The following is a 15,093-nucleotide window of genomic DNA, read 5'->3' as shown; positions in this document are numbered from 1 at the left end:
GGGGTAATTTGCAATGATAATTACCCTCAATCTTCTTGTTTTTCCTTCGCCAACAATCTCCCACTGTTGTGGGGGTTGCCTTCATTAAGGCAGAGCAGAACCAGAAGCCACAAAAGTAGTATATTTGGCATATTTCTTCCTTTTTTAAATAGTGTCATTATGTGCGGGGTACTTCTAATCTCTCTCTTCTGTCTTGATCAGAGCATCGTGGTCCCCCATCAGGAACAAACTCTGCCAAGCAGAGTCCAGCCCTACAGCATCGGCCAATGGGAACAGTGCCAGCCAGCTCTTTGTCTACTGACAGGTACAAATACTTTTGTTTTTTTCTTATTTTTAGGCCACTTAGAAAAAAGGGAGGCAAGAAGGTAACCCTTTTTGTCTTTTCTATCTATGGTCAAAACAAGTTAATTTTCTGGGATGCTTTCTTAACTCAGGAATTGATCTAGTCCCAGTGCAGAGGACTTGTTCTCATCTGGTTTCTTGAGGGTTATGTTTACACCAAGGGTGGGAAACCTTTTTTGCTCCAGGAGACACAGATCCCAGCATCATGTGCCAAATGAATTGGGCATGAATTAGCACTGGAAAAACATGCCCTGCTATGTAAAATATCAAGTACCGTATATTTTTACAAATATAGGATGCCCCCTTGTATAAGACCCCCCTATTTTGGGGGACTCAGTTTTAGGGAAATGGGGGGAAATGGCCCAAAGTTGTTGAGCATCTCCCCCCATGCAGCTGTGGGCAGGAACACTCCATAGATGGTTTCCCGCACCCAGCAGCATCAAGGGAAGTTGCACTCCCAGAAGCGCAACCTCCCCTGATGCTGCCGCGCACAGAAACGACCCAGGGAGCACTCCCTGCACGCAGCAGCATTGGGGTTAGTTGCATTCCCGCCAATGAGCTGGCTGGTGGCACGCAGCTTCTCCGCCCCCCCCCCATGTAGCTGCGGGCAGGAAACACCCCCCAGATCACTCCCCACTCGCTGCGGTATCAGGGGAAGCTGTGCTCCCGCCAATGAGCTGGCTGGCAGCATGCCGCTCCCCCTCCCCGTGCCACTATCCATGTATTGGACGACCCCAGTTTTTTGACGTGAATTTTGAGTCAAAAAACCTCATCCGATACACGGAAAGATACGGTATGAATGTTGCTTCATGCTTGTTTTTCTTCATTGGGTGGGTTATGCCTAGGAAAGCAGGAAAACTCATGAAAGTCTTCTGGGTCAGCCATATAACCCAAGACACCTCCTCTAGTTCTTTTCCTGCCCAGGATGGAGCTTTTTCTTCCAGTTATTCCTGTTCAGTCTCTGCAGACTGCCCCCCACATTGCTTCTCTGAATCAAACTCTCCCCTTTGTTCAAAATCATTGTCAGTCTCCCTCCCCACAACTTTATATTTTAAAGAAAACCTCTTCTCCCCCCCTCCCCGCCCAGCCCCCTTTCTGGCTTTGCTTTTTCTGTTGTCTTTCCTCCCTTCCCCAGTGCTCTGTTTAGAAGGCAGGCAAAAGCTGCAATAAAAAAAGACAACGGTATGTTAAGCAGAACACTATTGTCACTAAGAAGCCTCCAACATGGCCAGTCGGAGACTTCCAGGAACCATTCGGTTTCAGCACCTCCCTACATTGGTTGCATGTTCCTGTTTTCAGCAGGGAACAGGATCACTCACTGTAGGCAGCAGGATTTAATCTCCATTCATCAACCCATGAGTGGAGATTAAAGGCTGGTGTAAGATTAGGGACATAAAAGGGAAGGGGGGGGACCCTCAAAAGGCTTTGCAAGACTCCCTCTCCCTCCTGCTCTAAGTCCCCATCTCACTCTGATCTTAAAGGGAGCATTTTGCAAGCAAAGGCAGAGCATGGAAAAACTCTTCCCCATCCCCTTCAAAGCACTGCAGAGAATCAGTATTGCCAAAGCCACTGTCCTGCCAGCTGATGACGCCATGGATGCTCTCCAGTTTTCATCCCGAGCTATTTCAGATTTCAACAGTGGCATGTAGGACATGATTACATTGCCACTGAAGACCACAATTGTTGTTGTTGGTATCCATTTGCCTTGGGAGATATATTTTAATAATAATAATAATAGTGTTAGTTTATTCAGCTCCGGCCCTTGAGCTGATATGGCTCATCTTGCCTTGAGCCCAGCAGAGTTTAATCCCAGTCCGCAAATGAAAGGATGAAGCAGGTATGGTGCTACATTGCTATGCATTATTTCTAAGCTATGCTGAGAGCATACAAACATACATCTTGCCTCTGTGAGAGCAGAGAGCAATTCCAACAAAGAAACGACAGAACAAAGAAACAGGAAACCAGTGAATGTCACATCCAGTCTCCCTTTCCCATGAGAATCCAACAGTAACTGAACTGTGGAATGAAAACATAGTCCCATGACTACCAGCTGCTGCTCAGTGAGGGAAACAGAAACCAAGTAGTAGTAGTAGTAGTAGTAGTAGTAGTAGTAGTAGTAGTGGTGGTAATGCCATCAACCCTGCCCATCTGACTGGGTTGCCCCAGTTTATATAAATAAACAAACATCCCTCTGCTTCCTTTAATTTCAGGAGTGCTATGGAAGCTGATACTGGAAAAGAACAATGCAACAGTTTCAAGCACTTCTCGTCATCGGAAGGTGTTTCATCTGTCACAGGGAGCAAACTATCTCAGGTATAAACTCTTCTCTGGACAACAGCTCTGTTAAATTGGTATCTATTGTTTGAGGCTGAAACTTCCCATAGCAAATATAGGGATTGGTAAGACTTTGTGTCACAGTCACTGCAGGGGATATTCTACAAATGCTATAAAAGCAGCAAAATTCATGAAACTCCTTGCTTTGAACTCCAAGGACTGGTTCAAATCTAACAAGAACTTTTTGGCAGAAATGTTCAACAGTGGAACAGACTCCCTTGGTAGATTGTGAACTCTCCTTCCTTGGAGGTTCTTAAGCAGAGGTTGCATGGTCATCTGTCATGGATGCTTTAGTTGAGATTCCTACATTGCAAGGGGTTGGACTAGATTAACCTCGGAGTCTCTTCCAACTCTACGATTCTGTTATTCTATGTTACCATCACTTCTAACTTTATAAATGTCAAGTGCTTCATGTACTGTATTGGAGCTTAGAAATTAAAGAGGCAGCAGCCACATTTTGTGCAGAACGTAATTCCACGTAGTTGATTGGAATATTTAAAGTGCAGGAACTCCACTGGTGGTTTTGAGGGTGGAGATGGGCTAATTTGGAAGCAGACCCCATAGAATGTATTGTTCTGAATTCAGGAGCCACCTGGTGGCTGCCATGTGCAATGTCTGTAGCAGCGCAATACACAGATGGTACCAGAGTTCACCAATCTTCATAGGTTTCTGGGCACATTCGGAAACCTGACAAACTGCCATGGGCACCATAAACACATACGAACAGCCACCCTGCAGCTGTGCATCCCACAACTATGCATCGCCACATTTAATAAAAGTAGTGTTTAATAATAAACCACAACTTGCAGAAGAATTCCTCTAGCATTACAGTAAGGCTCAGGTGCTTCATAAGACAATACAGGACTAGGACAACATGGGACATGTTTGCTGGTCCTAGGCACTCCATCCTCCACATCAGGATTTGGGCCTGAAAAAACAAGCAAAAGTGTGGGTGCATGGGTAGTAAGTTGTAAGAAAGCACAATTTGTACATTGCACAGCATCATTTATGTTAAACTGTCAACCTTAGCTTTTCATTTCTCAGCTTTGTAGAGCTTGAGCCAACATGAGACAGTCTGAACTCTGGTCTTAAACTAGCAGGGTTTTTTTAATCATTTAATCTTCAGCTGACTAGAATCAATATGAAGTGGGAAATTGGGATATTTTTGGAAGATCTAGTAGTCTGTTTAAGGATGGAGTGCTATGCTTTACATAAAGCTTGCTGGGTTACATCTGTGATAGAAGCCTTGGCTAATTTGATAAAGAACTTAAAATGTCACTGCAGCTTCAGTTTATCCCTAACTAGTTAAGCTAGAATAGTTGTATTTCCAGGGACTCATAATAATTTTCTCACTAAATCCTCATACTTCTAAAAGCAACAGAAGGGGGGGGGGGAGGCATAGCTATTACAGTTGTGCAGAGTTTCTGACCTAGACTTTGGTGCTAAAGAAATCCATTTTCGGAACTTATTTTGGCCTTGTAAGTTTTAAAGTAAATGTAGAATTAGTTGAGGAATTACTAAATCTGCACCAGAGGATTAGGAGAAATCCTAGAATATACGTAGGGGATATGGAGGTGAGGAGAGGGAAAGAACGTTCCGTTGCACAAGCAGAAATCCCTGTTCACTTAGCACTTCATTGGATTCCACCCAATATGACTAAATAAGCATTGAGCTATATTGCATATCCCTGTCAATGGCTAATGCTGGCACAAATATATGCATGCATATCAGCTAATATACAGGGCAAAACACTTTTAAATGCTACATCTGCAGCATGGAGACCAAAGTCGGGTAAGCACTTTGCAGCAGCCCCTCTCAGTCAAAATAAAAATCAGGATGATCTTTAGGAAAGCCACTTTTCATTTGCAATCTTATGTTAAGATCTGCCTGAGTCAACTTTTTCTCCCTGAGCTTGTGCTTGAGAGATCAGGATCTGTCTTAGGCTCACTTTCTTCCCCAGTTTCTTCACTGTATGGAGAAGTAAAGAACAGAAGTGGGAGACCCCAAATTCATGATCTCACTGAGTGAAGAAATTTAAGCTTGTGCCTGAGCTCTTCCTGGGTGCATTGCTGAAGGTGTGTGTGTGTGTGTGTGTGTACGTTGCCTGATATATGAACTTCATTTCTGCTTAGATCATCCTTTGAATTTAAGAAATTGAAGCTTTCTCTAACAATATAGTAAGGAAGGTCTTTCTCCAATGTGATCTAAGTCTGCTCTATGTTTTCTGCTCAGATCCCTGGATGTTATCCTGTAGAATTGGAGAGAGGTCCTCGAGGTTTTGGATTTAGCCTTCGTGGAGGAAAGGAGTATAACATGGGGTTGTTTATTCTTCGGCTTGCTGAAGATGGCCCTGCCATTAAAGATGGGAGAATTCATGTGAGTATCTAATAGGTGTTGTTTTGGGGTGGGGGTGGGCTTAATCACCTAAGATTCTTAAAGACTAAATTGGCTGACGTTGCTTGGTGTTTCAGGCATTATTATTATTATTATTATTATTATTATTATTATTATTATTATTCAGAGTAAGTATTGTCATTGCCACTCTCCCTTGTTTGCATCAACTCCCAAATAGTTACCAGAGTATTTGCTGGGGCTCTTCAGCAAAGATAGCCAATGTGGCAGTCTCCAGTTGTTGGCCAGGGTGGCCAATAATTAGCGATGATAGTAATTGTAGTCCAACTGCATCTGGAGGCCACTGTGTTGTCTGTCCCTACTCTAAGGGTGTACTTGTTTTTTCCAAAAATATGCTATGGGCTTCATCTCAAGTAGTGTCCCTTACTAGAGCCCCAAACTTGAATCGCATATTCATGTTTCCCACCTTCCTCCCCCCCCCCCCACTTTAATCTTGAATTTATACAGTTGCACCCAGACACTAATATACCTAATGGTGAATTAGTAGAAAAGGGAGACATAACCTCTATTATCATGAAATAATAAGTAGCTTATGTTGGCAAATGCCAAAGTAGGTGTCAAAAGCATAGGAGCAAATGCATGAATTCCTGACAAGCAGAAGGGCAATGTTGACAGAGGTTGCTATATATTATTTTGGAGGATGAGCAGGGGAGTGAGCTCTTATATGACTTTGTCAGTGCTGCTTTTTCAAGAGTCTCAACCTCTTTCCTACTGCCAAGCATATGTCCCGCTTAGCATATTGGCATACTGTTTTTAACAAATGGTGTACATCAGGAGCCTCTAAAAGTAGCTCCAGGGCACTGGACCTCCAACACACTATTCATTGGATCATACTCTCTTCTTTACACTTCTAAACAAATAAAACAAATACTTTCCATTTTTTATAAGGCCCATCTGCCCAGAGTAACCTCATTGGTCACCTGGTAACACTGGGAAAAATGAAGACTTTGTTTACAGTTCTTCCCTGCTGGTTGCAGTTTTGAACAGACTCTTTCTCAAGACTCTACAGTGTTCACTGAGATGTATGCTATAAACGAATTTAATGATGTAAATTTTATTACTGCAGTATACCACTTTTCATTTTAGAATCAATTTGCAAACCATAAAATTATATCTGCAAGGATGTTTCTTGTGGCCCACGGTATATTTTGTTTATAGGAAACTAGATGCAGCTGTGCTGCTTGTGGTATATGGCTGTTAAGGCGTTGCTTCCACACTTTTTATTGCAGAAGTCTAAGGGAGTGATGAATTTCCCTGTAATTGGACAAAATACACATAAGCTAATAAAACTTGAAACCAGTTACAAATCGGAGCCTCAAGAGCTGTCCCATGCTTTTTCCTGTAGATCTTCTTGCCTAAATGAATATTCTCACTGAACTCTTTCTCCTTCAAAATGTCTTTTCAACCACACAGTAAATATCTAGAGGGAGTTTTTCACAGCACTGTGAGTTGTTTCTATTTTTCAAGCAAGAAACTGCTCCAAACAACTAGAATGCAATGCTGCTTCCCCACCTTAAATGGAACCTGTTCCCTCCCCCTCTTACTCCCTGAGGTGTCAGGCTGCATCCAGCCCTGCATGTTACCTTGTATGTAACAGTGGCATCTGCTGGTCAGTTAACAACACTGCAATATACACTTTGTAATTCTTGGGTTGCATTTCACACCTCAATGACAACCCTTCCATCTCTCCCCGCCCCCAGTTCCACAGCTGGCCTTTAGCATTGTCCTTCAGCAGTCATATGTAGGTGCCAGCTCACAGAATGTAAAGCTGTAATGAAGTTATCTAGAGGGCAAGTCAGTACCTGGAATTCCAGGTGATAATTGGGATGCTATTCATGGGTGGTGCTGTGAGTTCAGCAGATTTTATAACAGTATGAATATTGTTAGCCACTTTGAATTGAATATGCGACAAAACAGGATTTACTTAAACAGGGTCTATGTATAAGGCAAGAATTTGATGTGCCCTTTGTGTTTAATATGGATGCTTTTCTTTCCTCAGGTTGGGGACCAGATTGTTGAGATCAATGGGGAGCCAACCCAAGGAATCACCCATACCCGAGCCATTGAATTGATTCAGTCTGGAGGAAATAAAGTTCTCCTCCTTTTGCGACCAGGAACCGGCTTAATACCAGATCATGGTAATATGGTACTTTCTGTCCTGTTTATGGATCTGATGAATGAGAGGGAGTGACTGTCTTAGCCTGTTCTGTATGTTGCAGATGCTGCTGTTCTTCAGTGTTAGAAGAGCATTAACTCTGCTATCTCCTCCATAGACAACGTCAAGCAGACTTACATCTATATCTGCTTTCATACCTGAAGGCAGATCAGAGTTTCATGAGAGCTTTGTTTGCCAGAGTCAGCTAGTTGCCTAGAAATAATCTTCCCCATTTCCCGCTCCTTCTGTGCTGACTGTATGCTCTTTTTCTTCCTTGTCTTCCTGTATCACTTAGAGGAAAATGAGGTATATCCCCAAGGCCCAGGCATTGTTCTCCCTCCTCACCAATCCTCAGCAATCCCCAAGAGAGACAGTGATGTAGGTCCTTTGCCATCCACACCCACCAGTCCTTGAAGTCTTTGCAGAGGTGATACAGGCAGACACACAGAGAGAGGGAATTGACATGAATAATGTAGAGGCATTAAATTCCCCCAGTCAAAGGTAAATAATGTTCAAATGCACTAGAGCCAGGTTAGCCAATGTGGTGCCTTCCAGATGGTCTACAACTGCCAGCACCCCTTCAGTATAGTCCAGTAGTCAGGGATCGTGAAAGCTGTAGTCTTACAACCTCTGGACTTTACCTGGTTAGGGAAGGCAGCACTAGAGAAAAAGAAACATGTTGGGTACTATATTTGGAAGGACTGATAAAAGACACAGAAGTCTCAGCTCCCAGAGGATCTTGTGAGATCAGTCTATTTTCCCATGAGTGGACCCCTTTGTTTCATTTCTTTACAGGAATTTGTGCCTAATAGTCTCTGAAAGTGACATCAATCAACGGGTTATATTGAGCTGTATTAGTCTGAAAGTAACTTTCCACAAGAGTGGAGCAGTTTGCAACAGACTTTGCCCCTTAACTGAATAACCCTAAGAAAATTGAGGTGATCCCTTTTGGGTGCAAACATTCTAAACAAACATGGGAACTTGAGAAAGTGGCTAAGGGGGGAAGGGACACTTCAGCATCTTTCAGCACTTTCTCTCAGGACACACATACAAGAGCAACCACAGAGACCTGAGGGTCTGTTTATTTAAGACACTGTGACTACCAGGCTTCCTTAGTGAAGCGTACTCAAGCAGGTCTTGCAAACACAGGACAATAAGGAATAGTGTGATTCTTTTTATTCTCACTATGCCAACTCTTGCACTCTGCTTGTGAATCGTACATTTCTGATGAAGTCTTTTGCTGTGTGCTGTGATTTTGGTATATAGTCCTGGGCTTTTTCTCTTCCTCCCTCAGGTTTGGCTCCTTCCAGTTTGTGCTCCTACGTGAAACCTGAGCAGCATTAAAGCTTTCAGTGCTTTTCTTGGTCTTTCCTTAAAGACTTGGTAAATCTGCATGTCTTGTGATTGACCTCTTTTTATTTGCTTCAAACAGTAGTTTTTCGCTCTCCTTGTTTTCAGTTTTCTTTTGGCATGTATTGCTTAAGTGTAGTCTATCACTGATGCAGAAGAATAAGTTTTAGGAGTCCTGCATTTCACAAGTCTTACCAGCTAAATAAATCCCAAAGCCTTTCCATGTGTCAGCAGAGATCATTGTCCTTCCTAGCACATCCTCCAAATCAGTGATTTTTCCCAACTGTTCTATGTAACATACACTATGGTGGCTACTCTCTCTTGAGAAAAACAGCAGAGGGCAGCATGAAAACACAAACAAACAAAAAGAGGTAAAGCCTCAAAACAGTGCAAAGGTATGTGGGGTACTCTAAAGAAAGATGTGAAATACTCAGCACATTTCAGTTTCAACTTTCCCTGGGGTCAAGGACTATAACTGGTTAAAGGCATCATGGTTTGTTGACGTTCTCTACTCATTTATAGTATTTGCCTCTGAGAAAGGCTGAAATCAAGCTGCATTGGACATTTTGTTTCTTTTATTAAAATTGTGTATTTTGTGATTTCATGGTTTTATTGTATACCACCATGAATTATTATTTTTTGAATTGGTGGCTTATGAATATTGTTATAAGCTACATTGAATTAAATGTGCCCTACATACTCAGCACGATTTTGAAGATTTGTGTCCCTTTCATTTATTCTCTCTCCAGACCATTCTGCAAACCCCATGCATACACTTCCCTAGACCCTGTGGGAGAAATTCTTTCCCTGAAATGTAAAGGAATAATAAGACTCTTGTTTTAATTATCATGCAGTGTTGTGGTTAACAGGAAAGTGAGTTAATGTAGATTGCAGTTTTTTGTTGTTGTAGTGGAAGAGTTGAGCATGCACAGAAATCAGGTTTGCAAAGCAGGGAAGGATGCGCACATATGGGGGATATGCAGCACTTGTTAAATACAGTTATTAGCAAAAGAATACATGACCTGCAGTCTGTAAAACCTAATTTGTTGTCTTGCCATATAGAGACATAAGTTGGTTTTTCATTGTACGAGTTGTTGTGTTTTTACATAGCTTAAAACTGGAAGGGCTTTAAATGTCAAAAACACATCCTTATTGCTTAGTGGCATATTTGTCCTTGTTCCGATGCAGGTGATCTGGATAGTTTGAATCCAACGTCCTCAAGTGTAACACACAGTGAACAGACACCACTTCTCTCATCTTCACATTCTGCTTCCACATCTGAAGCATCTCATTTGCCAGGACCAGAAGAAGCTTTAGTGAAAGTCCAGATGCCTGAGAAACTGGAAGAACTGAAGAAAACTGTGCCTGAAAAGAAAAGCACTTTAATGGAAAACCACTTGGAGATTAAGAATGCCACTTCTGCACAAAAGAATGTGAACAAATGGGACTACTCCTCCAGTCCAGGTGATAAGGTGGTACACAGTACTGCACAGTTGGCAGTGGGCAATGCAACCAGCAGAGGCAGATCAGCCAGCCCAAAAAAGTTGAGCAATAGTACTTCCAAAGGCCATAATCAAGCACCATGCAACAGCCCTCGAATGGGTGAACCTAAAAAAACCACCAAGGGTTGCTTAGACCAGCCAGAAAGTCCCAAAAGACGCGAAAACAAGCACCCGGGAACCACTGAGAGTGCAGATATTGGGAAAGTCCCTGTCAAGGAAAAGAGAGGCAGATCTGCCAGTCCCCAGAAATATCCAAAGAAAGAAAGAAGCAGAGATAATCTGAACACAGAGCAAAGATTAACAGAATTTAAAAGTGGAACACCTGTTAGTGAAAAGCACACAACTGTGCTACCAATAGAAAAAGTGAAATTAGGAGGCATAAAAGAAGTCACAAAGCAAAACATATCTGGGAAGGATGAGAAATGCCCTTCAGAGACAGCACATTACAAGTCAGAGGAGCAGTCTCTTCCACTTTCTGAGGCTAATCAACTTAGAAAGAAAACACTGGAAGATGAAAAAATCAAAAGCTCTAACCAATTAAAAATGGCAGGTCTTCCTGATGATTCAGTACTTTCTGGAGATAACAACACTAGGCTTGAAGCAGAAGAGCCTGTTGTCCTGAACAAATACAGAGACAATGACTTGGAGTCAGCTGATAAAACCAAAGAGGATGGGATTTTCAAAAGTGAGAGCAGATCTCCTGTGAAGAAAGCTATAACTCCTGGACCTTGGAAGGTACCAAGTGCAAGCAGAGTCACAAAAGCAACAGGTGTGACAGACAAACGGGTTTGACTGACAAACTTTTTTAGAACATATTTTAATCAGGTTTCTAATGTGGCCACTTAAAACAGTTTTTCTTTTCACAAAACTGTCATTTTTTCAGACACTGTGATGAACAGAAAGTACATTTGATGGGAAGTTAAATTAGGCTGCATGAAGGACCTTTTGGATTGCATATATGGAACTCTTGAAAAGCTGCTGTCCTTTGGTCCCTTTGAAGGTGGTGTCCTGCTGCTCCTGATGTTGCACTGCTAAGGCTTTCTGATAGTATTGTGAGATAATGAACAAAATTATTTAATGCCTATTATCAGTGTAATCATGACTCACTACTCTTGTTCTTGTGCCAAGTTATCTACTGTATCCTGTTGAATCTTCTGCATTTTCCACTGCCACAGAAAAGGGGGGGGGGAGTTTAAAAATGAGTATTTACTCAAGCATGCTGCATGTTTACATAGGGAATATTTCTGAGTTCTCGCTGCTCAAGCAAGAAGTTAGATGTGCTTGGTTTTCTTGGCTCTCTGGAGTCAGGGAGCAAACATGCCCCAAATGCCTTTTTTCACAAAGCTCTCTTCCACCCTCCTCAAACCTGTCAATACCAGCATAATAACTTTAAACAGGACAGTGCCCCTTTATATGTGCTTTTTTGTCATTTGCTCTCTTCACTACCTTGTTTGAGTTGTCCATTCCAACTTTAAAATACGTGATACAAATTTAAATCTGAAAGCTGAGTAGTTTTAAAATCACAACAGTTCTCTTAATTTCAGCGTGATTATATTGAAGTAAGTGGCTTCAGGATTGCCACGAAATTATGTCCTGATTATTATTTTTTAACAAGCACTTTTAACATTAGTTATTAAACATGCAGAGTGTGCATATGCTTTCAAGCTTACTGCCATGCTGTTTGTCAGCATCTCCCATCTGTTGTTTGTTTTTTTGCTTAATGCTGTCTAAACACTTGAATATTTCCTGCCTTGGCTCAAAATTCAAGATCTTAAAACACAGCAGAGTAAACCGATCCACCAAAGTCAAATTCTCAAGAATTGTCCTTGCTTATCGCTATTACTAGAAGACCTCACTTTGTTTTCCATTTTTTTACGTACCTCTCTTACTTCTGCGTGAGTGTAAATATGATAGTGAGGAATGTTAACAGTGGAGCACATTTGCACCTCAGACATGTAGTTAATTGTGATGGGATTTAAGGAGATGGCAAGCTGCAAGAATGGAGACTTTGAATTTTACATCATTCTAGCAATGGATTTGGCAGCCTCTGAATGAGCTTTTGTGAGTTTGATCCATCTCAGCAGAGAGTTTGATCCATGCCCCTCATGTTACCCTAAATCAAAGATTTCCACATTTTGTCAGGGAGCTTCCTCTTCCAGTAGGCTGTTTAATTGTATTAGACTTCTTTCTTCCAGCTTTCAAGTCTTGTTCTCTATTTTATATTTTATTCTTTCCCCTTTCTTCTCAAACTTATTTTCTTTCCTTCATCCATTAGTTTCTCTTCCTGTCCTTTTTTTACCTCTTCTGTTAGTTACAGTGTATAAGTGATGATTTCTCAAACATGCAGAATGTTTTGTAATGGAACTTTCATTGCCTGTGTGTTTATGTGTGGGTTCGTTTTGGGAATGTCTTAATGCAATGTCTGGTTAATAAGTTCTGCAAGTTCTTTAGTGTTTTGAGCTTGTCTTGCTTTTTGTGCGGGAGTGTGTGTGTTTGAGATTGGACAAAACAAGTTCTTTCCAGCATAGCAGCACTGTGGCAAATGGATGTCCGCAAATTAAGGACACATTGTTAATATTGCCTTTTAAGAACTCTACTACTGCTAACATTCTTCTCCCTTCCTCTCCCCTCTATTTTGTGAAATCCCTATCTACTAAAGAAAAAAAATGCACAGTACTATTTTTCTTGCACGGTAATGTCCAAGCATTTTTTTTTAAAAAAAATATCTAATGGTGGCATTCCTGTTTTGCTGACATATTAACCCTTTCTTTTTATCAGTTGCACTCTACTTTAGGCAGTCTGGCAGTCAGTTTTACTGCTTTGTTGAACTGAATGAGACAAGCTTCTCCACTTCCTTTGCATGTGTAGTTCTTTGCATGTGCAATAACTACTGTTACTGTGGCACTTCCCCTGAGCCACTAGGAATAAGAGAAAAGTCATTCCCATTGCTGTTTGGAAATATTTATCTGTATAGAGCCCATCTATCTGCTCAAGGTTTTACCATTTCTGTTCGATTTTCACTTTTGCATGATACTGCTCAGCCTTATTCTGGAAAACAGCTGAAGTTGGCATTGTGTCGTAGTAACCACAGGCTTGCCACTGAGGGCTTTAGCGATGTCACTTTCAGAAGATTATTGCTTTGCATTCAACTCGATTGCTGACATACCCTTTTCACCTTGCCCTGCTGGGTCTGAATGCTTTGAGTGTGATGGGGAATAGATTGGTGAAGATATCTAGGATAGTGGTAATCCTGTGAACTCTTGAAATGGACTTTGATTGCTGAAGAATGAATTCCTTAGATGCTGTCTGTGTGAGATATGATTTCACTGAAGCCTGGAATACTACTTCAAGAGGTGTACTTGCTTGGTGCTATTGTTACTGGTTTTGTATGACTATCCCTGTGTGGTTGCTGTGCTTATCCTGCTAGCTTGATCAGAAGCAACTGACATTAAGTGACATCCAATTGCCCATTTAAAAGCACTAGGTCTCTAGAAAGCTGCTGATTAGCCCTTTCCTCACCACCACCTCTCAAGCTGACCATTGCAATGACAGTGAAAATGCTTGAGAAGGAAAAGTTGAAAGCATAAACGCACCTGTAATCAGAGCCTCAATAGGATGCCTGATGGCATTGGTCAGAATGGGAATTTGAAAGGTGCAAGGTTGTCTATTGTGCAATAGTCCTGCACTTTCATGATGGATTTGCTCATGTGGCACCCAGAAACATATACTGGTGTGATGATGCACATTTAAGTTACGTTAGAACATCTGTTCACCTTTTTAAAAAATTGTGCAAGGTGTATGTATGTTGGCTGTGAATTTACAGTATCTTACAGTTCCACATGGGTTTGTGCTTTTTATTTTTAAATGGTGTTTTCCCATCCCAACAATATCTGTGTTGCTTATTAATTTCCCTAAGTTTTTAAAAGTTTAATGTGGCTCAAATGAATTCCTGTTTTGAACAGGAGGTTTTTAAAAGCCCTATATTCTTTGGACTTGGTTTTCCTAAGCATTTATGTGGTGTGATGCTACCAAGACAAACCAGTTCTTGAGGAAATTGTTTTTTAAAAGACAGCTGGTTAAACTCTTAATATTAAGAAAATTGTTTTTTGAAGTGTCTTTTCTTCTCTCATTTAAGAACTCAAGTTGCTGTAGGACGTATGTGCAAATATTGTAGAAAATTACTGTGAAAATATTTAATACTTGAGTTAGCCTATGTAGTTTAAATACCTTGACAAACATCATGAAACATCCCTTCAAGATTCTTATACTCTGTCACAGAATAGTGTTGAATGAAAACTGCAGAAATATCCAGATGACTTAGTAAAACTAAAATGGTTCCCCCCTCCATTATTCAGCAAGTAATCATTATCCATATGCAATTTAACCTTTAATGGTGTGACCTAATTTGTTGTCCTCTGTTTGATGTGAGCCCTTCTACCCAGAGACTTTGTATCTGTACTTAACTGCATAAAATGACTTTAGCAATGTGGCCTTGGAATGTTGAGAAACCTATGGTTGTACTGGATGTAAATGTTTATATATTGTACAGCACCTTTATATATACTTCTAAGGTTCTGATTAGAAAGAGACCTGTAAATCGCTCGTTATTTTTTATATAGATACATTAAAAAGAGACTCTAGTTCATGGCTTCTGGAGTACTGTACTTTATGAAAATATCACCTCTTCAGTATTTTATGAATTAGAACAAGTGTATATAACTTTTTTCAGGCCAAGGGCTGCATTGGCCCCAGCTAACACTGTAAACATGGGCATGACCATTTTTCAAAAGGGGTAAATTTTGGAGATCACAAAACTGTTTGGCATTGCAGAATCAAATTATGTAGAGTAAGAGAAATGGTTGGGAGGGATTGCAGGGCCACAAAAAACTATTGGGCAGAGTCAGACTGTTATCCACCTGCTACATTATAACTCTAGATTGGATGTAAAAGATCATGAACAGCAGGAAGGTACAAGTTCAAAAATTCTAAAATACGTAG

At 41.1% G+C, this 15,093-nt stretch overlaps 1 protein-coding gene across 5 annotated transcripts in view; it reads left to right on the top strand.

The window, feature by feature from the left end:
- The window catches only part of MAGI3 (membrane associated guanylate kinase, WW and PDZ domain containing 3), a 114,885-nt gene extending 100,141 nt beyond the window's left edge, over nucleotides 1-14,744 (top strand). For 3 of the 5 annotated variants that reach the window (XM_083745395.1, XM_083745396.1, XM_083745394.1), the window contains 5 exons: nucleotides 202-304; nucleotides 2,553-2,655; nucleotides 4,909-5,052; nucleotides 7,088-7,226; nucleotides 9,782-14,744. In XM_083745395.1, the coding sequence (XP_083601521.1) occupies nucleotides 202-304; nucleotides 2,553-2,655; nucleotides 4,909-5,052; nucleotides 7,088-7,226; nucleotides 9,782-10,887 (1,595 nt within the window). In that variant the 3' untranslated portion in view covers nucleotides 10,888-14,744. Of the gene's footprint in view, nucleotides 1-201; nucleotides 305-2,552; nucleotides 2,656-4,908; nucleotides 5,053-7,087; nucleotides 7,227-8,537; nucleotides 8,627-9,781 lie in introns of all 5 variants that reach the window. The other 2 variants (XM_083745397.1, XM_083745398.1) reach the window with 1 other exon arrangement.
- Nucleotides 14,745-15,093: the final 349 nt, after the last annotated feature.

Source organism: Podarcis gaigeae (genome assembly GCF_964106915.1).
Source record: "Podarcis gaigeae genome assembly, chromosome: 6".
In the NCBI taxonomy this organism is placed as follows: domain Eukaryota; kingdom Metazoa; phylum Chordata; class Lepidosauria; order Squamata; family Lacertidae; genus Podarcis; species Podarcis gaigeae.
This window is presented reverse-complemented; position numbering and strand designations above follow the sequence as displayed.